This window comes from Pelobates fuscus, chromosome 1 (assembly GCF_036172605.1).
Source record: "Pelobates fuscus isolate aPelFus1 chromosome 1, aPelFus1.pri, whole genome shotgun sequence".
NCBI lineage: Eukaryota > Metazoa > Chordata > Amphibia > Anura > Pelobatidae > Pelobates > Pelobates fuscus.
Genome location: NC_086317.1, coordinates 388,357,527 through 388,385,516, shown reverse-complemented (window position 1 = coordinate 388,385,516; position 27,990 = coordinate 388,357,527). Strand labels below are relative to the sequence as shown.

General features: G+C 38.5%; 1 protein-coding gene across 1 annotated transcript in view; it reads right to left on the bottom strand.

The window, feature by feature from the left end:
* Window positions 1-1,221: 1,221 nt before the first annotated feature.
* Window positions 1,222-27,990, bottom strand: part of RNF41 (ring finger protein 41) — a 113,647-nt gene continuing 86,878 nt past the window's right edge. The window contains exons 3-6 of the mRNA XM_063426815.1: window positions 21,078-21,349; window positions 11,940-12,075; window positions 9,448-9,551; window positions 1,222-3,014 (exon numbers count right to left, since the gene is read on the bottom strand). Of these exons, the coding sequence (XP_063282885.1) occupies window positions 2,663-3,014; window positions 9,448-9,551; window positions 11,940-12,075; window positions 21,078-21,349 (864 nt within the window). The 3' untranslated portion in view covers window positions 1,222-2,662. The remainder of the gene's footprint in view (window positions 3,015-9,447; window positions 9,552-11,939; window positions 12,076-21,077; window positions 21,350-27,990) is intronic.

Genomic DNA, 27,990 nt, shown 5'->3' with positions numbered 1-27,990 from the left:
CTCTTAGCAGATGTTCTATTGAGCACTCCTTCTGGATACAATGGTAGGAACTAAAATACTAGTCTCTGTATACTTCACCAAAGCTGAAATAATATTACTTATAAAATGACAACATATTCTGCAGCACTGTACAATTTGGGAAACAGAAAGTAATATAAACAGACTCTCTCCTCCCCCCCTCCCCCCTCCCCAAAAAAAGGTAAAGGTCCTTCCCATGAGCAGAGGTTTACCTATTAAAGCTCCTTTAGTCTGTGAGCTTAGATAGGAGGAATTGCTTCTAAAGTAGGTCATTCAAAATTAATTATTTTTAATGTTTTGCAAGGTCCAGCCTAGAGCATCTTTTAATATTATAACCGGATAATTACTAGCACAATCATCCTATGTTCCTCAGGGTTTGGAGTTCTCTTCATATGTAAACTAACACACATTAAATAATGCCAATATGCACACTCACATAGGATCAACATTTATTTTATCCATTTTTTTCTACAATGCTATACAGCAGACATCATCTGCACGCAGATCTTTTGATGGCAATTTTCCATTGCTTTTTAATCCTTTAAAAGATGTGGGAGGGGAGGGGGGAGAGGAAAAAAGGGGGGGGAAGTAAAATTACATACTTGCCAAGCTAAACTATCAGCATACTTCAAAAGAATGTTGTTATCGAAGGAGATGAAGAGAACATATTTTTTACAAGGCTTGTGATGTTTATGGAAATGAGCAATAGGTCATATGAATAACATCAGGTGTTCCAATGTAAGTATTAGATAAGCATGCTTTTGGTAATAAAAAAAATATACATCTTTAGGAGGGAAAAATAGATTTTTGAGAAAAACAAAATATATCAGGAGTTTTCCAAGAAAATATTTTTTTTTACCTCATTAAAGGCAAATGCTTAATGTATATTTATTATTGTATGCATTTTACTGTAATAATACATAAACAGCATATATAGTGGTTGTAATGGCCAAACATATAACCAATGCAGATCTACAATGAAATTCTAAAAACGGGCACTCCAAGCATTGTAATAAGCAGTTCCCTATCAATTTTATGTCATGAATAACTAGGGCTGGATTGACTACAGAGTCAGAGGCGATAGGTTTTCTTCATGCATTAACTGCACAGAATATTAAAAAAACAAACAAACAAACAACTCCTTTTCAATGCAAAAAGGAAAACAAAGAAACGTTATGTAAAAAGAAACAACCAAACGCACACTTTATGTTTATGTATTATTAAAAAAAGACAAAAGCAAATAAAGCAGACAAATAGAGCAAAACAGAAATACAAAAATATTGAAGCACAAATGTCATACATGAATATTGGGGGGGGGGGGGGGGGGGAGTTAAAATAAAGCAATTACATAAAGCTTGAAAGGTCTATGAACAAACAGTCACAGGTAGACAAAGGTGACGACGGGTCAAGGATCACAAAGAAATGTGATTTTATCTCTGTAATTACTTGCCTTATTCTCGATAGCAAGGAAGACTGATTTGTCAGTTTTGTCTGTTCATTAATCTTACTTTCAGCAGGGGAAGGAATAGGAGAACTGCACAAATCTACATTTATTCACATAAGGTTCAGGGGGCGTGTGCCTCATTTGAAATAAATCTTAAAGAAAGTACCCACAATGATGACAGATGACTCGTCAAAAACTAAAAAGGTGTCTGACTTCTGGGCACTGTAATTAAGGATAGTGCTGTATACAAGCCCAGTGTGAAAGAACAAAACATTAAACATTTGCAGAACACACACAATACAAAGGAATGAAAAGTACACAATTGGATTGCATTCTTCATTTATGCTCTCGAATCGCAATATATTAAGGTCCGTGTGTATAGATTTCAGGAAGGAGAATAATCAAAAGCCAATATACTGTGTGAGCGGTTTACATGCCACAATCAGAATCATCTTCATTCACTTGATATGATGTTTCTATTTGTTTTGGTCTAGATGAGATTTGTGTTAGCCTCAGGACTTCTTTTCACTCCTCAACACAAACATTAATATGGCCTTTGGGTGAACTGCTGGAGCTGGCTTTAAAGACTGAATTACCATATCACCAATACATTGTGACAGCTCATACTGAACATTTGTTACTAGTCCTAGGTGATACAGGGATTAAAAAAATATCTACTTTCCTCTGGCCCAATACCACAAAACCCTCCCAAGATCCAATGTCCAAATTGCCTTACACGAGTCCAAGTTCCAATTGAAATATAGCTTTTTCTTTAGTAGAAACCAGTGATATTAGAGCCTGTGCCTCAGCACTTCCTCAAAATGCCCTTTGTTTTGTCCCCTGCATCTCATGCTCCTGGTGTACAGTTTGTGCATCTAGACTTGGTCTATTAGCACCAGATCCATAAAAAATGTGGCCAATGTGGCAAAAGGAAAACAAAATGAAGCAAGGACAAAAACGTACTTTGCTAACTTGACCTCATAAGCCCATTTAAAATAGTGATGCCATCAGTTTGGCCAGGGAGTTTCTTCTTACACATCAACACTGGTAAAGCATCAACCCAGCATTCAACCAGTAGGCACCAGTGGCAAGAGTGGAGTATGGAGATTTTATTTTTCTTAAGATAAAAAGTCTGTTTTCCAAGAAGTATAGAGCACACAGGGGAGCAAATGGAGTGTAAATTAATAAAATAATGTGCATTTAGATTTCTTCAACTCCATGAGCAAAGATCATCACCAAACCAGGTTCCAGCACCATGTCCTCGCCCATGTGTTGATTTTCACAGGCCATTACCACTACAGCCTGCTTCCCAGGAATCCTTTTTGCCACATAGTTCTCATAATAACGTCTGTTCATTTGTCGTGTTTCAAGAGTGGCCAGGCCCTGTGGCCAATTGCGCTCATGTGCATTCTCTATCAATTCATTTACTATGGAAGCTGGACAACCACTTTCAACCAATGAGCGCTTGATGACAGCTTGCAGAACTGCATCTGGTGTAGAGATCATTCCACCCCATCGGGTAACACGTGCTGGTTGCAAGGAATTTACCCACCTGTACAAAAGATAACAATAAAAAAATAAACTTTTAAATGTTCACCATCTTTAAACAAATGCATCGGAAAAAGAGTAAACGATATCAAGCCACATAAGTGTACAACACTAGTCCAGTTGGAAAAATCACATCTCTCTCTCTCCTGTATTTGCAATAAATGATCAGGTTTTACAAATCCCAAACAAAGAAATGATCAACTAATAAAAAAAATACACTTTTCCATGGCAAGTGCTTTCATTTATGTTACCTGAACCAAAGCTCCCAGAAACACACTGCTGTCCTTACTAATGACAAACAACTCTTATTGAAGAAAAATTGCACACAAAAATGGATGAACAGAAACAGAACATTCAGCCCTCTGCTTAACCTCTTCAGAAAAGAGACAATTGTACAAGTTCTGAACCAAATCAAAACCTAGAACTTGAGCTATATGTCTTTTCAAACATACTTACCCTTTCATATTAAAGTGACACCATAGTCACCAAAACAGCTTTAGCTTAATGAAGCAACTGAAGTGTATAGATCAAGCCCTGCAATCTCACTGCTCAATGCCCTGCCATTTAGGAGTTAAATCACATAGTTTATGCAGCACTAGTCACAACCCCTGCTTGTAACTTACACAGCCTTCCTAAACACTTCCTGTAAAGAGTCATCCAATGTTTACACTTCCTTTATTGCAAATTCTGTTTAATTTAGAATGTCTTCTCTCCTGCCCAGCTAATAGCTTGCTAGATCCTGAAGGAGCCTCCTGTATGCAATTAAAGTTCAATTTACAGAGCAAGAGATAAAAAAACTTTTAAAGTAAGTTACAGCTGATTGTAGATGAAACCATTTTGTTTTCATGCAGGCTGTGCCAGTCACAGCCAGGGGTGGTGTGGCTAGGGTTGCATAAAGGAAACAAAAAGTGATTGAATTCTTAAATAGCAGTAAAACTTCAGAGGAATGTTATATACACAAAAACTGCTTTATTAAGCAAAAGTTGTTTTGGTGACTAGTGTCCATTTAAGTGCACCTACACATTATGTATCATTTTGTTCAGGAGAAATATGGCTTTCAGCTTTCATTTCATATCAAATATCTGGAAACAATTATTTAATATAAAAAAAAAAAACGCATGAGAAATTAAGACTTAATTTCCAAGTTTTGCATGACATTTTAACTGTGAATGTCATAGTATGGTTAGTTTTTATTAGCCTTTGGACAGTTACAGGGTCAAATATAGGGCTTTCAATTTAAAGGGACACTATAGTCACCAAAATAACTTAAGCTTAATGAAGCAGTTTTGGTGTACAGATCATGCCCCTGCAGTCTCACTGCTCAATTCTCTGCCATTTAGGAGTTAAATCACTTTCTTTATGCAGCCCTAGTCACACCTCCCTGCATGTGACTTACACAGCCTTCCCAACACTTCCTGCAAAGAGTCATCTAAGGTTTACACTTCCTGTGTTGAAAATAATGTTTAATTTAGAATTTCTCATCTCCTGCTCTGTTAATAGCTTACCAGTAGACCCTGCAGGAGCCGCCTGTATGTGATAAAAGTTCAATTTACACAGCAGGAGATATACTTTTAAAGTAAGTTACATCTTATTTAAAGTGAAACCATTTATTATCATGCAGGTTGTGTGAGTCACAGCCAGTGGAAGTGTGGCTAGGGCTGCATAAACAGAAGCAAAAGTGATTTAACTCCTAAATGGCAGATAATTAAGCAGTGAGACTGCAGGGGCATGATCTATACAACAAGACTGCATAATTAAGCTGAAGCTATTTTGGAGAATATAATGTCCCTTTAAATTATCTGGTATTTTTGCTGGGCTGTTATGAATTATAGAACATATTTTAATGTATTTATTTTTTTATAACATAATAGGCATGCTTATGTTAGATATGCTTTTATATATCGGGGACCTGCTTGATAACCCGAGCCAAGTCATGTGATCTTTATGGCGTGTAATACTGCCCTAATGGCGTTAAAGCCTTCCTATTGTAGGAACGCATTGCACACCCTTACATTGGACCCCCCAAAAAAGCCTTTCAGCTTTCTCTTTGAAAGACATTCAACGATAAGTGCACATTAATGCCTAGATCATTTCTAAATTATATACTTCAGTTTTATCAAGCACACACCCTCTTACACAAGATGTATGCTTGAATTTGATGGGCTGCAATTGCAATGGTCTCCCCTTCACTTTGCCTCAAGGGAAACTAGTCACCAAAACAGTTTTAGCTTAATGAAGCAGCTCTGGTGTATAGATTATGCATCTAAAATTTCACTGTTCAATTCTCTGCCATTCGGGAGTTCAACCACTTTTGTTTCTGTCAATGCAGCCCTACCCCCACCTCCCCTGGCGGTAATTCACACAGATGCATCAAAAGAAAAAAGAAAATTTCAATCAGATGTTCACTTAATCTCCAAATCTGTAAATTCAACTTTAATCAAACACAGTAGGATTCTGAAAGGTCTAGCAAGCTAATAACCGAGTCAGGAGATAAATTCTAAATTTAACAGACTGTGCAATAAAGGAAGTATAAACATTAGATCTCACTTTACATGAAGTGTTTAGTACGGTGGTTTAGTAAGGTGTGACTATGGCTGCATAAAAACGATGCAATGGCAGCGAATTGAGCAGTGAGCTTGCAGTGGCATTATCTATACACCAAAACTGCTTCACAAAGCTCTCGTTTTTTTGGTGACTATAGTCCCTTTAACTACTGGGAAAAAGACAGATGTGATTATGCCTACATCTGTGGTGGTATAACTCCCATCAACCTCAGGCAGCTTGGAAAATAGCTTTTCTGTGGCTGCACTAAGAATGAAAACTGTGTAAATTGCTGGGGCTTCAACATTGCAAGAAAAATACACCATGACAAATACACACCACTCTGCAACCTCCTGATATGTTTTGTGCTCAATATATGCACTTATTCATATTTTCCCCTATGAATAAGTGCATATAATAAACATGAACCATGTCAGGAGGTTGTAGAGTGATGTGTATTTTTTTTACTTTATGGATTACATGGGGTGTTTTTGTTTTGTTATTGTTGAGACACACTTTTTCTATTGTTTTAATTGTAACAAAATATATATTTTTTATGCAGCCCTAGAGTATATGCAGCTTTTTGGGTTTCATTTGAAAATACTACAAGGACAAGGTGTTTCAAATAGCAGAACACAGTCTGCAATAGTCATTTAATTACTGCCTTTACAACGGGTTTATTTAGCAGTTGTTTATATATATATATATATATATATATATTTTTTTTTTTTTTTTAATGTTTGGAAGGAAGACAGTATCAAACGGACGGTGTGTTGCTTTTCACAGCAGCTGGAATGTCAGAATAGACAACCTCTGGTACTTCAGCTTCTGTGGAACAAAACATCAAAACAAAGCAATTATTTAAATAAAAATGTAAGTCTCCAAAATTGGTCAATGGCATGGTTTCCCTACAACACACACACACACAATCCTTTTATATTATTAATAATCAATTAATCTCTTTATACGCTTGAGATTGCATTTATACAGTGTAATATAGTGACAGGCTACTAGGGAAATGTAATCCTATGAGCTCTTTTCTTGTTAGAAATCCTCTACTTGCAAAAATAATTGAATTACTTCATTTGCATAATGATAAAACAGACTGTTTATAAACTCCTGTTATGGATAAGACTATGTATGAATGAAAGATATACATATCAAGATAAAAATCTTGATAAAAGTCCAGTATAGGACTGAAATGTTTAACTTGTTGCTGTGACACTGAATCTGCTTCAATGAAGGCAGTTTTTATTCACCTGAAGTTCGTCCTGAGAATACTCTCGTCATTTATTTGTTTATTTAATACATACATACATACATATACACATATATATACACATACACAAATATATACGTAGACACACACTCATAAGGAGTTTTGTTATTGAACACTACAATTTACGGTCTATTTTTCTTCTGTTATGTCCCACTGAAATAATATTGTGTAGGTTCAATACAATAGTGGTAAACTCAAATTTTCGGTGTTTAGCATATGAATAGTATTCCACCATTAATTTTATTTAGACCTTTTTAAACATTGCTGATCGTGTTTATTCAATTTATATCAGATTTGTAGTTTGTATATATAAATCATCTTTACCACAGTGAGCTATTCCGAAACCAATTCATCTTACATAATCATCCTTTGGTTCTAGATAGTGAAGCCCACAAGGCAGATTTGGTAGGATTAGAGGGGTGTTGTAACCCCCACACACTTTTGACAGTTTTTAAGAGGACTCATGGTAAGAAAAAAAAAAAGGTTTTAGTTTACCAGCTGTGCCTCTTAATTTTAAGTATACTAGTATAAACAAATGAATCGGAAGAGGGTTTCTGACCAGTAGAGATTTTAATTCAAGTTGCTTAGGTTTCGATTTGGTGAATGTTCAGACAGTAAGCAAAATGTATTTCCCAATAAAACATTAAAGGGACACTATAGTCACTCATACCACTTCAGCTCAGTTAAGTGGTCTGAGTGCCAGGTCCCTCAGGTTTTAACCCTTCAGAAGCAAATCTAGCAGTTTCAGAGAAACTGCTGTTTACATTTGGGGTTAAACCAGCCTCTAGTGGCTGTCTTCTGAACAGCCACTAGAGGTGCATCTGCGATGCTGGGGGCATATTATGCCTCCATAGGAAAGCATTGAGAAATGCTTTTTTTATGGACACTTTGAATGCGCATGCGGCTCCGCTGACGTCGGCGGGGGAGGAGAGGTCACCAGCGCCGAGGGAGCCCGGTGCTGGAATAAGGTAAGCTGCTGAAGGGGTTTTAACCCCTTCAGCGCCACGGGAGGGTGACCCTTAGGGTGGGGGCACCCTCTGGGCACTACAGTGTCCGGAAACCTGCTTTGTTTTCCTGACACTATGGTGATCCTTTAATTATTAAATAAGCACATTTCTTAATTCTTACACCAGGCACCACTTTCCCTTTTTCAGTAGAGATACCAAGAGATTTTGCACTTCTTGAAACATGAGGTGATACAACCAATACATCACTTAAGAAATGTTGGTCAAGGGAATCTAGAAAAATAGAATAAAATGGTGATTTGATTGGAGATATGCATCCACTAGAATTATGATGGTCATGATCTAACCCTCTAACAAACTGAAGAAATTTGATCTGAAGAATAGGCCCTTACAAATATTTTATCATATTGCCATTGGTACAAAACATTGATTCAAAATGAATAGCTACCAGGAACTTAGCCATGGTAATTTAGTATAAAGTTTTTCATACCAAATCGTTCTACTGGTTGCATGAAAACTTAGAAACGTTATACTGCATATAATGACAGTCAGAACCTAATGCATTAATCAGCATTATTATTTAAAAAAAAAAAAATGCATTAGAATGAACCAAGTACGGAGAGGAGGTGTAACGAACACTTGGTATTTCATTTACCCGTTCGTTCGTATGCTCCTGAAAGGCTAGGGACTTTAGTGATTATAGCCCGTTTACTTGGAACGCCGATTCGTCCGTTCCCGAAATACAAGATGCCCAAGGGTAAATCCAGCGGTTCGTCAGTCACATACCCAAACCTCAGTTGAGACTTGATGACGGGTATAAGAGGAATATTTTATTATGGCCCACTTTTATACACAACAGGGATACAGTCTAACACTCCCATACATTTTTGAGTCAGCATGACTTGACATAAAAACATAATTACAAATATTTAAAATACATATAAGACAGAACCCCCACAAATATTATATTCCCGGATAGTCTGGATCTGAGCGCCCAAGTTGTCCATTGCGCTCAGATACCACAAATACAGCCGAATCGCCAATGAACAAACAGACGAACGGTTCCCCTGGCTCATAGGTATCGTTTGTTCACCTACTTCGTGCAAATAAACCTACCAAACAGCGCTCTACTAGCTTGTCGTGGCGAGAAGCAGGCGTTCATGAAGTTTAGCCGGTGTTCACGAGGTCGAGTGTCCATCTTAGAGTTACAGACACTCAACAACCAAGTCCCGCTGCCTGCTTTCGTGCAACTAGATAACCACCGTTTACCGCTAGTGGCGTTCAATTAGAGAGCACTTTTTTGGTTTCTTTGAGGTTAATAAACCGGGGGCAGTGTTCGGTAGATCCATCTACCGAACGCAGGGAATGTAACTTGAAGAATAAAGTGAAGAGTTTTGTCAGAGGAGGCGAAAACGACAAATAAAATACTTCAAGTTATTAAGATATTACACATCAAAATGCAATGCTCTATAATTAAAAATGAAAGAAAAACAAAATGTCACAAAACATTAGATAACAAATACAAGAGAATTGTATTGGTATTTTATTTGTGCATTTCTCTAGCACTTCTAAGAAAACAAGGAAATTACATACATAACATTTCCCTCCTTGTAGAGTTTATTTTTTATCTTGCATATTTTTGCAGTACTTACTCGAGTATTTCGTTGTATTCTATGGTCTCCTCTAGGTTCTGCAGATTTGGATTGGCACTACGTATGGCTCTCATATAAGCCTTCAGCAGCTGGATGTCACGTTTCTGTGGGATTGAAAGAGCTAGAATCAGTTGTGAAAACATATCCAGAGAAGCAATTTTGCCCACTGCTGTATCTGGTCTCAAAAAAATGCTACATTTTCAAAATTACTAAGAATCGTTTTTTTCACATTTTACGTTGCAGCCTTATGCTACAATTATTTAAATTATTTTTTACCCACATCAATCTACATTCAATATCACTATAAAGAAAAGAAAAAAAAAAAAGATTTTCTTTTTACACCTTGCAAATATATTAAATAGAAAAAATTAAATATAACATTGACATATGTATTCAGACCCTTTAGGCAGCACTGTCACCTCCTCTCCCCCCATCACAAATCCAAAATTAGTTTTTCATAAAAATCTTACCATTTTGGAATTTCAACACAGTCAAAAAGACATGAGTAGGGACTTTTTTTTAGTTTTTTTTCCTACGCTTCACAAAAAGGCAGAGCTACCACTAGTGACGGAACAGGGGGGGGAGGGAAGCTCAGTCTATGGAGGATTCTGAAGTCACGCAGAAACCTCCATAGATCTTAGTGATGTACTTTTACACATGCGTAAGAGTACAACGTTGATGTGGGCTCATCCAGCCGAAAGAGCATGGCGGTGGCCACAAGGGATGTTGGCCTAGTCTCGGTCATAAGCATTCTGGACAAGGTTTTCACCAAGGATGTCTCTGGTCGGTCAGGGTTGAGAGAAAGCTGAACACCGCAAAATACCGTTTCCCAGTCCCTGCTGCTTAACACCCTCAAAGCATGATGCTATTCATCATCATGCTTAACCACTGGGATGTTCTTGAGCAGGTGATGAGAGGTGCCTGGTTTTCTTCAGACAGGACGCTTCGAATGGAGTACAAACGGTGCAATTTTCATTTCATCAGACTAGAGAATCTTGTTCTCACAGTCAGAGATTCCTTTGGGTGCTTCTCCCCCCCAATTCCAAGTGGGCATTCATGTGTAATGTAGTGAGGAGAAGCTCCCATCTTGCCAGTTTACCATAACATTTCGACCATCTCCACGCATGATCTCTGGAGCTCATGTAGAGGCGCCATCAGGTTCTTTGTCTGCTCTCTTACCAAGGCCTGTCTCTTCAGATTGCCAAATTTGGTCAGTTGGCCGGTTCTAGGAAGAGTCCTATTTGTTCCAAACTTCCTCCCTTTAATAATTATGAATGCCACTGATCTCGTGGGAACCTTCAATTCAGACAAAAATTAGGGGCATGTCTAATAAACAGTGAGAAGCCTGTGGCTGCTCACTGTTATAACAAATAAGCTCCCCACCCCCTGAATCAATTAATGGGGGACCTAGTACAGGTCCCCCATGGTGTGGCATCTAGAAAAATAACGGGAGGTTATAGTGCTATTCAACGGAACGGGTCCCACCCATGAGCGGCAGGAGGAGGGACCCTCAGGCTCCAACCCATGAGCGGAGAATGGGGGCCAAAAGTAACAAGAGATGGGGGGGACCTATTGTCTAAGAGTGCTCTGATATGTAAATTTGAGCCTTGCAAGTTACCAATCAGACAAGGCTCAAAATTTACCTATCAGGGCACTCTTATTGGTTGGTTTCCACCAACCAATAAATGAGCTCGGAGTCAAATTGCAGCGTGTGGGAAGGCTTTTATAAGCCTTTCCCCACCCTGTGGAGCTCAGTTACATTTTGCCTCCACCCGTAACTAATGGCTTGTTACTTTTTGCCCCCACCTGCCCCTGATGGGTGGGGCCCGGCAATGGGTGCCCCCTTCCTCTTGTTACTTTTGGCCCATATTTGCCGCTCTTTGTCGTGGCCGCTCTAATGTTTTTCAGTAGGAAGGGGGATTTAAAAAAAATAAAATAAATGAATAAAATAAAAAAAAAAAAACACGGATGCGGCCACGACAGTGCCGCTTTAAGCCATGGTTCATTGGCCAGGTTTTTAAAAATTTTTTTTTTTAGGTGAATATCGTATATGGGTTGTTTAGCTAAATGGCCGCAAAACCAACAATTCTGTAATAAGTAAAGGATTTAATTTGCAAGATTAAATCTGACTTGGTAAACCACAACCACCAAACAATCAAAACATTTATAAACAAAACTTAGAAACATAGCTAATGTGTCGCACTCACACACACAATTTCCTCTGAATGAATAAGAAGTTGACAGTGGGTCAAAAAGAACATGTGAGTATTTGCACATTTCCCCCAAGAAACCCTAGACATACTTGTGCAGTAGTTCACAAAATGTAAAACCCAATAGACATTCAATGAGGAAGAAGAGTAGTCAGTCCCCCATGGAGTCACTTTAAATGTAGTTTTTTAGTAATTTTTCTATATCCATAATATCAAGGCAGACAACATTTCCAAGAAAGATGGGTAAACCACATCCATCAAGTACTCTTGAGCAATGTTTACCTGCTCAGACAACTGATGCTTGCTCTCTGCGGATGCCTTCTCCAGTTCTCCTATCCTGGTTTGCTGTTGCTGTACAACAGAGCGGAGATGCTTTATGCAATTGTGGTTTGGTAGTTCATCTTTGGGCATTTCCAGGCTATTAAGAGAGGAGGAGGAAAAAAAAAAAAAGTATATTAGGAGTTCAGAAATTCATCAAATATCTATTGCTATAGTGATATTTAATCAAGACATTTCTATGAGTAAATGCGGATTGGCGCAGTGCTGCGATTTGGAAAAGCATTAAATTATCTAAATTAATCAAAACTCCTTATCTCAGCCAGCTGAAACAGGTAGGTTAAAGCCTTTTTATTTAATTTGAGTGAGCCCGGATATCTAAAGCAGTACTAGACTACTATAGCGTTAGGAATACAGTTGCAAGAAAAAGTATGTGAACCCTTTGGAATGATATGGATTTCTGCACTTGGTCATAAAATGTGATCTGATCATCCAAGTCAGAACAATAGACTGACAAAGAGGCAGATCAGGGGCAGAGCCAGCATGATTCAAACACAGCCCTGGCCAATCAGCATCTCCTCATAGAGATGAATTGAATCAATGAATCTCTATGAGGAAAGTTCAGTGTCTGCATGCAGAGGGAGGAGATACTAAATGTTTGGATGCATTTTAGGCAGCCATGATCCAGGAAGGATCTCTAACAGCCATCTGAGGAGTGGCCAGTGAAGTTATAACTAGGTTGTAATGTATACAGTTTTTTCTATAGTGTCCCTTTAAGGGTTACTGCCAAAGAATACCCCAATATTTGTTCAGCAACATCTCCTGAGTACAAGGATACCCCCCATGTATAGGCTAAAATACCTTATTTGGGTCTCTGACCTGCATAAAATCAGAGATATATGGTGGAAATCGGGCCCAAAACCTTCCTGCAAAACATCCAGGTACGGGCTACACGACCATGGGCAGGAAATCTAAAAAAGCGAAAGCCGAAAGAAGCCCCCACGGGAGGGACATTGGCGAGATGCTTCGGCTCTCGCACCAGGCCGCATGGCCCAAAATGGCGCAGCAGGACGACCTTTCCTCTTACTCGTCTGAGGATTTCGCCACTGACGTCCTGGAAGGTGCAACCTACAGGCAACCACCAGCAAGCAAACAGGTACCCCCAGGGCCTGGGGACCCGGTCACAGCCGACCAACTAAAGACAATGTTGGCGGAACTCCGCAAAGATTTGGCGGCAGACATGGCCCACTATAGAAAGGCCATTGACGGTGCCACGAAAAAAATTACACAGCTAGAGGCTAACTCAAGCGCCCATGACACAAGGCTTCAGGCAATTGAACGGCAAGTCACAGACCTGGTCCAATGGCAAACCGCTACCAATGACAGGCTTGACGCCATAGAAGACCGAAGAAGACACTACAACTTAAAGCTGAGGGGGATACCGGAATCGGTAGGCCTAGATGACTTACCCCATTACGTCAGGCGTCTCCTTGAAGTCCTACTCCCGCCAAAACGGGTGAAAACCATTAAAATCGACGGCATGTTCAGGCTGCCGAAATCGCCCCGAGCACCGACAGCGGCAACAGCAGACCTCATACTGCGGTTCCAAACACAAGCTGACAAGATCTCAATCGTGACCGCACTGCGGGGAAAACCCCCCCTACGGTTTGAAGGGACCTCACTGACAGCATTCCCAGATCTGACCAGGAACACTATAGCCTGGCGAAAAGCCCTACAACCCCTCCTGCACCATCTTCGGACCAAAGAAATCCCATACAGATGGGGCACCCCCCGTGCCGTATCATTTACTCTCAACGGAACTACATATAAGGCGCAAGACAAACAGGAGCTGGAAGCTCACCTGCAAGCGACTGGTATCTTTCAAACGGCACCGGCGTCCGGACGGACCATAGCCCAACTGAATCCGGATACCATACGGGACTTTACCCCACGGAACTCCACCAGAACCTCCCCGGGCAGATCACCTACTTGAAGTACCACCTACAAGCCGCCTCATAATGACTTACCCTTATTTTTCATTCCACCTTCCACGCAGACGAAACGTCTCATGCAGTCAGAGACTCGATCTCAGCAGAATCACCAACACCTTCTCTTACTTCTTTTATTTTTATTGTTCTATTGTAGTATTGTTTTGTTTTACTTAATATGCTCTCTAACATTTTCCTTTGTGATTTCCAATGTGTGCACACACAGTGAAACCGACACTGTCACCTACATACAACCAGCATTATACCTCTCCGCATTATACCACAAGTAAACTCGCAGGGTGGCAGATACCTACCTAGTAACGATCTCACTAACCCGCATTACACTGCGACATCCTCATCCCCCCCCCCCCTCCATGCCGACACACTAGGATCCACTTAGCTTACGACTACCTTGAACAAAGGCAAAGGGGGTAGCCCTCCAGGGCAGTCGCATAGAGAGCGACACCACGTTCACGTCACCCTCACGAAGGGCATCATTGATACCACTACACAGTTTTTTCTTCTCTAAAGTTGATCTTTTAATATTATAAACTTGTGCAAAGTTATGTAAGCCATATATGTTATAAATATCTGTTGATAATACGAACGGGCGCAGTTGTGGCTCAGAATGCATCACTGTTACATATCTGCACGCAAAAATAGAGAATTAAAAAAAAAAAATACCTTATTTGGAGGGTGCACATTCCAGTTTTCCAACTTGGAATTTTCGCAGCCGGCCAATGTAATTTACCCCCATCAAACCATATATTTTTGAAAAGTAGACACCCTAGGGTATTTCCAATGGTGGTATTTTAACACTTTCCATGCACCAATTCTACCACGAGTCTTTGTCAACCTTTTGGGTAGTCGTTCTTGTGTAATTTTTCTCTCACATTGTACTTTAGGCATGGATTCTCAGTTCCTGTTATGTGTTGCTGACAAAGAACACCCCAATATGTGTTCAGCAACATCTCCAGAGTACAACAGTGCCCCCCAATGTACAGGTTTTATGTGTTTTTGCAAACTTACAGGGGTCAATTGTTTGCACATTGAAATTTGCCAGATTGGTTTGCTGGGCCTATGTTGCCTTTGAGACCGTATGGCAGCCTAGGAATTAAAAATTAACCCCATCATGGCATACCATTTGTAAAAGACAACCCAGGGTATTCAAAATGAGGGTTGTCCAGTCTTTTTTAGTAGCCACAAATGCTGACCAAAGTTAGCGTTGTTTTTTTCATTGTTTTACACAAAAACTGCACTTTTACTAGTGATTTTATAGTCGTGATAAGTTTGACTGATTTATAACACTCATATTTGTGTTCAGCGAAGTCTCCCGAGAACAACAATACCCCCCATGTACAGGTTTTATGGTGTTTTTTGGCAAAGTTACAGTTTGCCAGATTTGACAGTTTTCTGGGTCTGTGCCCATCATGGCATACCATTTTAAATGTAGATAACCCAACCCAGGGTATTCAAAATGGGGTATGTCCAGTCTTTTGTAGTAGCCACTTAGTCACAAACGCTGGCCAAAGTTAGCGTCTTTATTTGCTTTGCTATAAAAAAAAAATTAAATAGAAAAAATATAAATATAAATATATATATATATATATATATATATATATATATATATATATATATATTCGAGTATAAGCCGACCCGAATATAAGCAGAGGCCCCTAATTTTACCCCAAAAAACTGGGAAAACTTATTGACTCGAGTATAAGACTAGGGTGGGAAATGCAGCAGCTACTGGTAAATTTCTAAATAAAATTAGATCCTAAAAAAATTATATTAATTGAATATTTATTTACAGTGTGTGTATATAATGAATGCAGTGTGTGTATGAATGCAGTGCGTGTGTATATGAGTGCAGTGTGTGTGTGATGGAGAGCATTGGTGGGGGTTGGGCATTTTTTTATTATTAATTATTATTTTAATATTATATTTTTTCTTATATATTTTTTTATTTTATTATTATTATTATTTTTATTATTTTTTATTTTTTTTCGTCCCCCCTCCCTGCTTGTTAGCTGGCCAGGGAGGGGGGCTCTCACTCCCTGGTGGTCCAGTGGATGGGCTGTAGGAGGGGGGCTGGCAGAGAGCTCTTACTTACCTTCACAGCAGCTCCCTTCTCTCTCCTCCGGTCCGTGCAGCTCCCAGGTCAGCTCCCTCTGCAAGTCTCGTGTCCGCGCGGAGCATTGCCACGGTAACTCGTGGCAACGCTCTGACCCCGCGGCTCTCGCGAGACTTGCAGAGGGAACTGCACGGACCGGAGGAGAGAGAAGGAAGCTGACAGGAGCTGCAGGAAAGGTAAGTTACAGCTTCCTGCCAGCCCCCGGTCCTTGTCTGTATTATGGCAATGTAAATTGCCATAATACAGACAATTGGCTCGAGTATAAGACGAGTGGGTGATGAAAAACTCGTCTTTTACTCGAGTATATACGGTGTATATTATATATATATATATATACACACATATATATATATATATATATACACACATACATATATACACACATACATATATACACATACACACACATATATATTGCATATATATGATTTCATTGTAAGTGTATTTTGAGATGTGTATACATCTCAAAGTACACAAAATGAAATCATATGTATATATGCATTATATATGTATAATAAATTATAAAATGCTTTAATTAGTTTATAATATTTTTTTACTTTTTAGCAGACTGGGGTACTGCCTGACAGCTCAGACAGTCCCCCTGCTGGAAGCTCCTAGAGTCCTATTGCAGCATCATGGTGATCACATGGCCCTGGAGGGCTGAGGTGGCCACAGCTGCCCCCCCCCCCCCCCCTACCGTGATCGCTGGTCCAGGTAAGTCCAGGGCTCCTATTTGCCGCGAACATACTAGGTCCTTAATGACCGTTTTTTGTTTTTTTTGCCAGACGTACTCAGTATGTCCACGGTCGTTAAGGAGATATTCATAGAATTAAAGATATATATCTATTTATATCTATGTGTATTTTGAGATATATATATATATATATATATATATATATATATATATATAAAAACTTAATAAAAACTTTTAATTAACTTTATTTTTACTTTTTCACCAACAGCAGCAGCACTGTGGACACCTATTCTGGCCATGTGACTGGCTCAGCCCAGAGTGTCCCACTCAGAAGAAGACTAGGCACTCAGTACTGGCAGAGCATTGGAGGGAGCGATCACTAAGGGGTTAAAGAGCCACTGTAACATGCCAATTTTTGCAGCCTTCGTGACATACCCCACATATGAAATAGAACAGAAAAAAAATCCTAACCTTTACCAACTGCCAAAATGAAGCTTTCAGTGCCCTGTCTCTGCATCTAACTCCATCAAACACAAAGAGATATCACTTATTACCACACTGCGAGGTTGCATGTCACTCACCAGCACGCTACGACTGTCAAACCTTGCTGTGTGGTAATAAATGACAAGTATCAAGTATGAGTATAGACCTCGCGTCACAAACAAAAGAAATTAGTACAGCAAAAAAATCTAAACTTAAAACAGATAGTGGAAGATCATTCCAAGAGGCTTGGACAGAATCATTTGGAGTGATTTAACGCAATAGAAAAGCGTTATGTATTCTGTGTAGTGAAAGTGTTGTGTCCCGCACATCAAGTGTTAGATGTCACTTTGACACCAACCAACCAACAAAAGTGTTGCCGAATTTGGAGAATCTGAAAGGAAAGAGTTTTTAAGGAGAAATTGAGGAAATATCACTCCCAGTAGCGTAGTTTTTCCAACTATCTTTCTAAATCAAATCATCTGACAGTTGCCAGCTTTCAAATTTCACTGTGCATAGCAAGACATGGTAAGCCTCTCTCTAATGGGGATTTTTTCAAAATGACCATGTTGGCTGGGAGTAGTTCTCTTTTCATGATTTCCCAAAGAAGGATAAAATTATGCAACACATCTCTGGGATGCCCGTTAGCAGATTAAAAATCAAGTCCTGCGCATGGGAAGTGAAGTTAGTCAGCAGCTCTCCACTGACTTATAAAAGGCAGCCTGTTACTCCATGTGCTTGGATGAAAGCACAGATATAAATAATCATGCAAGGCTAGCAGTAATTTTGCGTTATGCGGTTGGTGACATGAGAGAAGAGCTGTTGAAACTGTTGTCCTTGAATAGAAGAACACAAGGAATAGATGTCCACAATGCTGTGATGGAGGCTTTTTTGGCACAAGAAATAAGACCAGAAAAAGTGGTTTCAATTACTAGTGACTGAGCACATTGCAAAAACATCCAGTCATTTAGTTTCATTGTATTATACACCAAGAAGGTCTTTGTGCCAGGGACAGCAGCAAAAAATTACAAGATATCCTCAAAGATGTCCCAAAAATTGTGAATTACTCTTCGTGCTCTTAATTTTCGACAGTTTCAAGCATGTCTTGATGAGGTACAGGCACAGTATAATACTTTACTTATGTACAATAATGTCCGGTAGCGAGTCCTGGAGAGATTTGTGGCTTGCTTGGATGAAATTAGGCTGTTTATAAATGAAAAGGGGCAAGAATATTCCCAGGTCACAGATACGGCCTGGTTTACCAACTTCCTGTTTTTTACACAAATTTTACAGCACACTTCCATGTACTGAACAAAAAACTACAAGGTGTAGGGAAAACAGCAGGTTTTTGAAAGACATTTAAAGTGGGCAGCTGAAATACTTTCCAAATCTAAAAATACATTTGGAAAATTCTACAATATTTACGGACAATCCTCCAATCCCTCAGGAAATCCACAAGGAACGTTCTAGCATTGCAGCAGCTGCTAAGGAGAATTTTAGTGACAGATTCTTGCAATTCTGGAAAATTGAGACAACCCTGTATTTTCTTACTTCTCCAGATAAAGCCAAATATGAAGAGCTTGATACTTCCTGCTTACACTGGTTAGATTTACAAAATCTGGAAATGGAGCCATTAGAATTTTAAGAAAGCTCTAACTGGAAAAATAAATTCTATTCCCTGCGTGCCACACTTGAGAAGATAGAATGTTAAGGGATGACCAAGGACAGCACAGTTGGTAGTTCTGAAAATGAAATCCTTCAAGTGTGGAATTCTATGCGGAATAATTATAAGTCCATGAAAGCACTTGGAATTGCTCTTCTTTCGTTGTTTGGGTCATCTTATGCTTGTGAGCAGTTGTTTTCAGCTTTGAATTATATCAAATCTGATACCAGAAACAGATTAACAGATGAATTGAGTGCTACATGTGTTGCTCTCAAACTAACGGAGTATGAACCAAGGTTTGACAAATGTTCGGTATGTATACAGCAGAAAAAAAATAAATTCACATTAATTGTACAAAAGCATGCTAACTGAACTGCAAACTTTACTAATGCAGTGTTTGTGTCCAAGACACTAATTAAGGAGTTGTTTATAGCGTATTAAGCAAGTTTAGGTTTCTTGTTTTTCTTGCTTATCCTAATTCAGGTTGACATTTACTGTAACTGTAGAAGCAGAGAAAGGACACAGAGTAAGGCTTTCCTCATACAATTTCAGTCTGGCATGTATCCCCTTGTAAACATATTTGGCACAGTTTACATGCAGTTTTGGTGCAGCTGAACAGACCGAAACCTGATGAAAAATGCATGTCCATTGACACTCATAAAAAGTCGCACCAAAACAGGATGTAAGACGGATGTAATTCTGATGTAAACTGTGCCAAAGCAGCATGTAAGATGCGTGAAAACTGCAGGTGGATAGGTGGGAATAGGTCTTTAGTTAGGTGAAGCACCACCGAACACCAGAATTGATGTTTTTTCAATAAAAAACGGTTTGTATAATTTAACTCTGTTGTTGTGTTCTTCTTTAAAAACAAAAGATGTTAATAGGTTGCTTTTTCTAAACTTAAACCTCAGTATTCTGGTTTAACCCCTTAAGGACACATGACATGTGTGACATGTCATGATTCCCTTTTATTCTAGAAGCTTGGTCCTTAAGGGGTTAATTGCCGTGTTGGCACTTTGAGGGAAATAAGTTGCCATGTATTGCGGTTTGGGCACTTGGGCTCAAAAAGGTTCGCCATCACTGGAGTACACCAATTGGTTGAGACTGGTCATTTTCTATTGTGGAAAAAAAACAACAAAAACAAACAAACTGGGATGTGTCTAACCTTGCCATCAAGCCGCCCCTTGTGGCTGTTTGACAGCTACTAGGAACATGAGGATTTCGAATGTTTTCAATAATAAGGCTGTAAGCCCAATATCTATGCCCCCCAAAAATGACTAAGTGAAGAAAAAAAAAAATATCACGTCCTAACATCTATATTTTGTGCGAATAGGATTTTAAAATCCAGGTCTTGATATCATGCACAGCAGTATTTTTGGAGCAAGAAAGGAAACTCTGCAAACATGGATGGACTTAAAGGGACACTATAGTCACCAAAACAACTTTAGCTTAATGAAGCAGTATTGGTGTATAGATCATGTCCCTGTGGTCTCACTGCTATTTAGGAGTTGAATCACTTTGTTTATGCAGCCCTAGGCACATCTCCTTGCATGTGACTAACACAGCCTTTCTAAACATAAAGAGTAATAGAATGTTTATACTTCTTTATTGCCAATTCTGTTTAATTTCAAATTTCACATCTTCTGCTCTGTTAATAGCTTGCTAGCTAGACCCCAAGATCTTGAATTAATAAGCAAGAACGTTTAAATTAAATTACATCTGATTGTGTGTTATTGAAAGTGAAACCATTTGTTTTCATGCAGACAGTCAGTCACAGCCAGGGAAGGTGTGGCTAGGGCTGCATAAAGAGAAACAAAAGTGATTCAACCCCTAAATCATAGGCGTGCGCACGGGGTGTGCTGGGTGTGCCTTTAGAGGCATGATCTATACACAAAAACTGCTTCATTTAGCTAAGGTTGTTTTGGTGACTAGTGTCCCTATAAGGCGTAAATCAACTTTTAAATTAAAAGATTAATAATAAAAACCCTCAGAACTACGGACTATAAATCAACACACACATTGCATGAAAACTTGTGTAGGTAAATGTAGAATACATAAAAACAGACAACTCCAACGCTCCATGGCCCCATATTACCCATTAAGATAGAATAATGGGCATGTGCGCTGCAGGATTTATTTGTAGCCATGATGTAATTAATTCTGCTTCACAAACAGAAACCCTTACCCGCATCCTTGCTCACACGTCACTGGCCGCTTTGGATTATGTTCACAGTCATTGAGGTGAGACATGAGGTTGTCAAGTCGCACAATTGTTGTACAGCCAAAAATTGCGTTGTCGCATGTAATCTGCAGCTTGGAGAGCATATTCCGCATGATGCGGGGGACTGGGCGCAGGTGGGCAACAGTCACAACACTGCGGTCCACTGGACACGTCTGCTGCTGGGAGAACCACTGAGTGATGCAAGCATTGCAGAAGGCGTGCTCACAGTGCGGAGCCTGTGGAACGAAGAACAGCTTTTAGACTTATTTTTTAACATATAAATGAAATGAACAAAGCAAGTCTTGCTGGTACTGGTTCCTATAGTGACATATATAATGGGGGTGGGGGAGGGGGAAGCAACACAACTATTTTAACTAACTAGTCTTAAAAAATTTTTTTTATATATTTGGTCCACCAACATGTACAGGAAAGAGGTCTAGGATAACATGTGCTCACAAAATCTCTAAGGGACTGAATAAACTATAACAGAGACACCTGGTTTGCTTGGCTGGAAAATAGGTGTCATTCCCCTCAGACCCGCCCCCTCGCCATATAGTGATACGATTGACCCCAGAATCAGAGTGGGATGTCTAAGATATGTGTGGAAATGCCCCTTTTTCCTCTCTTCTTCTCTTACCAGATGACAGACATAAGCCCTTCTCGAGTGCTAGAGTACATTGGTAATTTCCATTCTGGAGAGGTATATGTGAGGGCTAGCAGACTAGTCTCAAATTTAAACCCCGGTTTAATATATTCTTAGGTCTTAAAGAAACAGTATAGGGCAACATATTCCTGACCCTATTATGTGAAAACTACCATTTAGGTGGCTTGTCCCCCCTTAATATATATATATATATATATATATATATATATATATATATATATATATATATATATATATTCATATTAAATTAGGTTTGTGACCAAGTGGCTACTAAAACAGACTGGACATACCCCATTTGCAATACCTTGGGTTGTCTACTTTTGCAGATGGTATGCCTTAATGGGGGTAATTCTCATTCCTGGGATACGATACAGTCTCAAAGGCAACATAACCAGTCTGACAAATTTCAATGTGTATAAACTGAAAAAGGAACGCAGAACTAAAATACTTTTTTTTCATTCAGAATTAATAATGTTTCATATATGAAAAGTTAATGTGAAGTGAAAGCCCTGTTTCTCCTGAACAAAATTACATACAATATGTGTAGGTGCACTTAATATGAAAAAGGTGAATTACGCTTGAACTCAAATTCCAGTTTTTGTTTACATTTTGTTTTGATCACAACCTGTACAACTGGCTCCATCCTTGAGGGGTTAACCCCTTAACGACGAGTGACAGACGAGGTCCGTCACTCAGGAGATTGCCTTAACAACGAGTGACGGACCTTGTCTGTCACTGTTAAAATTAACCCCAGATCGCCGCAATCGCGGCGATCACGGGTTAATGGTGCTCCGGTCTGCCTCTGTATTAGAGGCAGACCGGGAGCACCAACTCGCACTGTCCCAGCACATGTGCCCGCTCTGACAGGCTGTCAGAGCGAGCACATGTGCTCAGTATACTCACCTTCCGCCTCCCTGCACTTCCTGGTTCTATGTGAAGTGCAGGGAGCCAGAACAGTGATGATCCTGCCCCCTGCGTAAAAAATAAATAAAGTTAATATAAAATTCCACCCCCCTTTACCCATTTTAATAAAAAATTAAACCCTTCCCTGCCAATTGATCACCGACTTTAGTGATCAATTGGCAGGGATTGCATTTTACTATGATCTGACTTTTTTTTTTAACCCCTTAGGGTTAATTTTTTTTTAAAAAATAATTTTAAAATATTTAAAATTAATAAAATAAATGTAACCCCTGAGGGTTAAAAAAAAAAAAAAAAAAAAAAAAAAGGTTTTCAAATATTTTAAAATTATAAATGTAGCTAGCTGGGGAGGGTGGAAGTTAGTGGGGAATTGGGGGATTTAGTGTTAGGCTAACTAAGGGTTAACGTTAAAAAAAGTTTTAAAATAAGCTTTAAAACGTAAAAAAATTAAGTTAAAAAAGTTTTAATAACGTTTAAGTAAAAAAATAACACCCCCCCCTTTACCCAGTCCAAATAAAAATTAACCCCTTCCCTGCCAGTCGATCACTGCCTACAGTGATCAAAATACAGATCATATTATACTGTGATCTAATTTTTTTTTAACCCCTGACGATTAACTTTTATTTTTTAACCCTCAGGGGTTCAATTTATTTAATTAACTAATTTAAATATTGTATAATTCAATATTTTGCAAGCTGGGGTGGGTGAGAGTTATGGGAAAATGGGGAATTTACTGTTAGTGCTTTTTACTGCTAGTTAGGGGTTAACGGTAAAAAAAAGCGTAGAAAAATGTTAAATCTATAAGAAAAAAAAGTTTTAAGAAAGTTTAGGAAACTTTAAAAAAAATTAATAAGCAAAACAAAAGTTTAAAAAATAGTTTTAAAAAGTAGAAAAAAGTTTTAAAAAGTTAAAAAATACATTTAAAAACGCTCATTACCACTACACCTGGAACAAACTAGAGAAAAAATTATCCCACGCCAAGGTTCGAAATATGCCTTTTGAATTACCCCAGGGTGTATTCTTTAATAAATAGTATGTGTTTGTGGGGAAGTTTCAATAACCAACCATCTAAACTACTCCAAATTGGAACATGGACACAGCGTAAAACTTAAAAGTTAGAAAAAAACTGAATGGCTGCGTCTCAAATGTGCCCCTCCAACATCCACATATACCTGGCAAAGGTACATACGGGGGTATTGCTGTACTCAGACCACATAGCTGAGCAACACATGAAGTATTATACAGTCGTAGCACACATAAGGTTTGCAAAATATACTGTGCAAACTCACTTTGTGTGTCAAAAAGGCAGAAAAAACACTTAATACCACTACACCTGGTACAAGCTAGCGGAAAAATGATCCCACGCTAAGGTTCAAAATATGCCTTTTGAAATACCCTGGGATGTTTTCTTTAAGAAATGGTATGGCTTTATGGTGTATTTGGATTATATAGCCTGGTAAAATACTCTAAAATGGGACATGGGCACAACGTATAAATTTAAAGTTTGGAGAAAAAAAAAAATGGAATGGCTGTGTCCCAAATGTGCCCCTCAGATGTCCACATATACCTGGCAAAGGTAAATACAGGGGTATTTTTGTACTCAGCAGACATAGCTGAGCAACATATGAAGTATTATACAGTGGTAGTATACATAAGGTTTGCAAAATATACGCTTATTACCACTACACTTGGTACAAGCTAGCGGAAAAATGATCCCACGCTAAGGTTCAAAATATGACTTGAAATACCCTGGGGTGTCTACTTTAAGAAATGGTAGGCCTTTGTGGGGTAGTTTGAATTTAAAACCTGCAAAGATGCTTGGAAATTGCACATAGGCCCAGCGCCAAAATTCAAAGTTCGGTAAAAACTGATATGGCTTGGTCTCCTATACGGCACTGTAGCTTCACGAAATAGTGCCAAAGACATCCATTGGGGGTGTATTTTTACTCAGAAGACTTAGCTGAGCATAATTTGGGGGGTTTGAACTTAGTGGCACATATGAAATATACAAAATGCAATCCGTATGTAAAAAAACGCCCAAAATTATTTTTTACCACATACTTTGGCATATATGGGTGAATAAAATGGGGGCATGCTAAGGCACAATATGCACCTTATGAGATACCCTGGAGTGTCTACTTTTACAAATGGTAGGCCATTGTGGGTTTTTTTTGAACAGTCAAACTACTATAATACCCCAAATGGAAGCATAGGCTCATTAAATCCGTCTCTCAAAATTCGACTGTGAATACTGAAAAGGACATGTCTCCTATATGGCACTGTAACTTCACGAAATAGTGCCAAAGACATATAATGGGGGTGCCATTTTACTCAGCAGATGTAACTGAACACAAAATAAAACTTTGTACAGGAATAGCACACACCAACTTTACAAAATACACATGAGAAGTTCTTTGTTATAAGTTTGTGTGCCAAAACCCCACAAAAACACAATTTTACTCCAATATTTAGCAGAGGTTGGCGGTGAAATGGCTACGTAGAAAGTGTCAAAACAACCTTCGGTAAATAGCCTGTGGTGTCTACTTTATATAAATACCTTTTGTGTGGCAATTTTGTTTTCTTTTGTGGCTATTAAGCTTACTAGACAAACATACCAAATTCTAAAATCGCTCCACATTTAAAGTTTACTTTACTCCTTGTGCTTTGTGACCTGTAACTTACAAAAAAAAAAACTTAAAATCCCAGACACATTATATATTCTGTAATTCAGAACAACTAAATGAATTTATTTTTAATTACTTTCCTTAAACTGCACTAATTGTGCAGACATTATTATTGCAAAAACTTAATTTTTCTGTATTTTTTTTATAATAAATAAGCATTTATGTATATATATATATATATATATATATATATATATATATTACATATTACATCAAATTAAAGCCCTTTCTGTCCTTTAACCCCTTAAGGACACATGACATGTGTGACATGTCATGATTCCCTTTTATTCCAGAAGTTTGGTCCTTAAGGGGTTAAAAAACGGTATATAATATGCGTCGGTGCAATATATTAGTAAAATGCAAATTGCAGTTGAACGCAAACAGCAAAAAATGCAAAAAAATTTGTTGTCATTAAGTGAAAGACAAGCTTCTGGAGCTCTGTCCTTAAGGGGTTAAAGGTGTATGTGTAAACAAACAAACAACAAAAAGAGTTGTTATATTAGAAAATGAAACAAGAGTTTCCATTGTAGTGTTTCTTTGTAAATGCCTAAATTCACTTACACAAGCAGAAAAATATACATAGATTAGACATTACGAGCTGCTGGTGATCCAACTGCTATTCACAGGCCAAGTATGAGCACGTGCATATACCTCAAGAAAATTTGCATTAAATATATTTAACGAATATACAATGTTTGTATATTGGATTATGCATACTCAAATTCATTTAAAAGTTCAATGTAGTGCTCAAACGTTGTTACAACAAGGGTTAAAGTGTGAATTTGACAAAAGTATCTAGAGAAACTATCCTAAGGTAAACTATATCCCGAGATGTATTGAACAACTATCATATGTTACAGCAGATCTATTTACCGAGAAAATAAAATGATGCTTATATAGCTTATGGTAGTAAGCATACAGAGTAATGTATGGCTTACAGCCAGTTACTAGTATGGATGAGAACATTAACCTTAAAAAAAAAAAAAAAAAAAAAAAAATATAGCTTTTTAGTCAACAGTGCCGGGTCATGCCTACTAGATACGTAACGGACATTGACTTATGCATATCTGAAGACTTGGGACATAACCGCTATTTGACAGTTGGGTTCAAGGATATTTAAGTAGGACTAATGACTGACACAAGCTTTCACTGTAATGTTTTTCCAACAAGGTGTCCATGTTACATGAAATCATAATAAGGATAGAATCAAGATTGCTACTAGGCAGTTTCTATTTCGCAATTTTATCAAAACAGACATGCTCAACATTTTATAAGAATCAGGTTTGGGTATCAAACTGGAAACCAATAACCTCATAGAATAACAATCAGAAAAGGAAACAGATACATTAAGATGACCAAATGGTTCTTACATTGACAAATCACGAACATTTAAATCTAACAGAAAATAAAAAAACAAAACAAAAGACAATAGCAGTTAGCTGAAAGAAGCAACTAAATGGGTAAACGTTGTAGTGCCGATAGAACAAAACACAGCATTACACTACTTAAAAATAACAGTATTACCTTGAAGATATGCAGCTGGGAAGTGGATTTTTCAGAATGTTGAAATGATTGAAGGATCTAGCCACTGCCCCGAGACACAAGTAAGACAGGTAGGGCGGAAGCAATGATACGAGTGGCTGGCTCATGTGACCGGCACTTGCATATTCCCACAGGGGTATTAAAATGCCCACTTGGCAGAATTGCAAATCATTCTTGCAGACGCTGATGTTGTAATATGCACTCACTGAGTTTACTGCCCTCTGGCACAGGCAAGAGTTGTAAATTAAGCATACTTGCAGCATGAGACTATTAAATACCGTATAACATAGAAATAAGTCACTTAAGTCAGTTTTTCATTTTTGTTACTACAAAGTGTTCTATATTTGTAAACCTGAAAATGTTGCAACCTTCTGCTGTTCTATGTCATTATTTTCAAACCAGACATAATAAAACCATTGAATGTTACGGTTCTGTGGTGTGAACATTATGATTATTGAAAACATCTAATTTGGTTGATATCAGAAAATGAATGACACAGACGGCACATGGTACTGATGAGGTATCATCGCTGCCTATGTTCAGGAAAATATGCAGCATAAATAACGGTTTAGGTGTGATGTAATTCCAGTAAAATACAAGTTTAGCAGGCTAAGATTGCCACAAGGCATATGTATGTATATGTGTTTGTAGTATCAGTTAATTACACGTAGCTAAGATACTGTTATCACTGTACTGACCAGGTGCAGGAATGTAAGAACTGGAATTACGCGTCCCTCTCCTTTGTATCAGATGAGCCACGTGGTTAGACCGGATGGATGAGTTTAGACTCTATTTATTAAATAGGTTAAGGGTATGTGTGGGTGTAGTTAATTGTGGGAGGAGCTACAGTGCTATATAAGGAATGTACTCTATGTATTCAGTACTCAGACTTTGCTGTATTTTGGTGACGCTAGTCCCTCTGAGTCCCGATCGGTGATCCAATAAAGAATCTCTTCCTTCCTGAAGAAACCTGTGTCCATCTCTCTGTGCTTGGCTTCCGTCAGTTTCTCCGGTATCATTTGGTGCATTGGCCGGGAAGCTCATCGTTCAACGGTAGCTGAGAGGC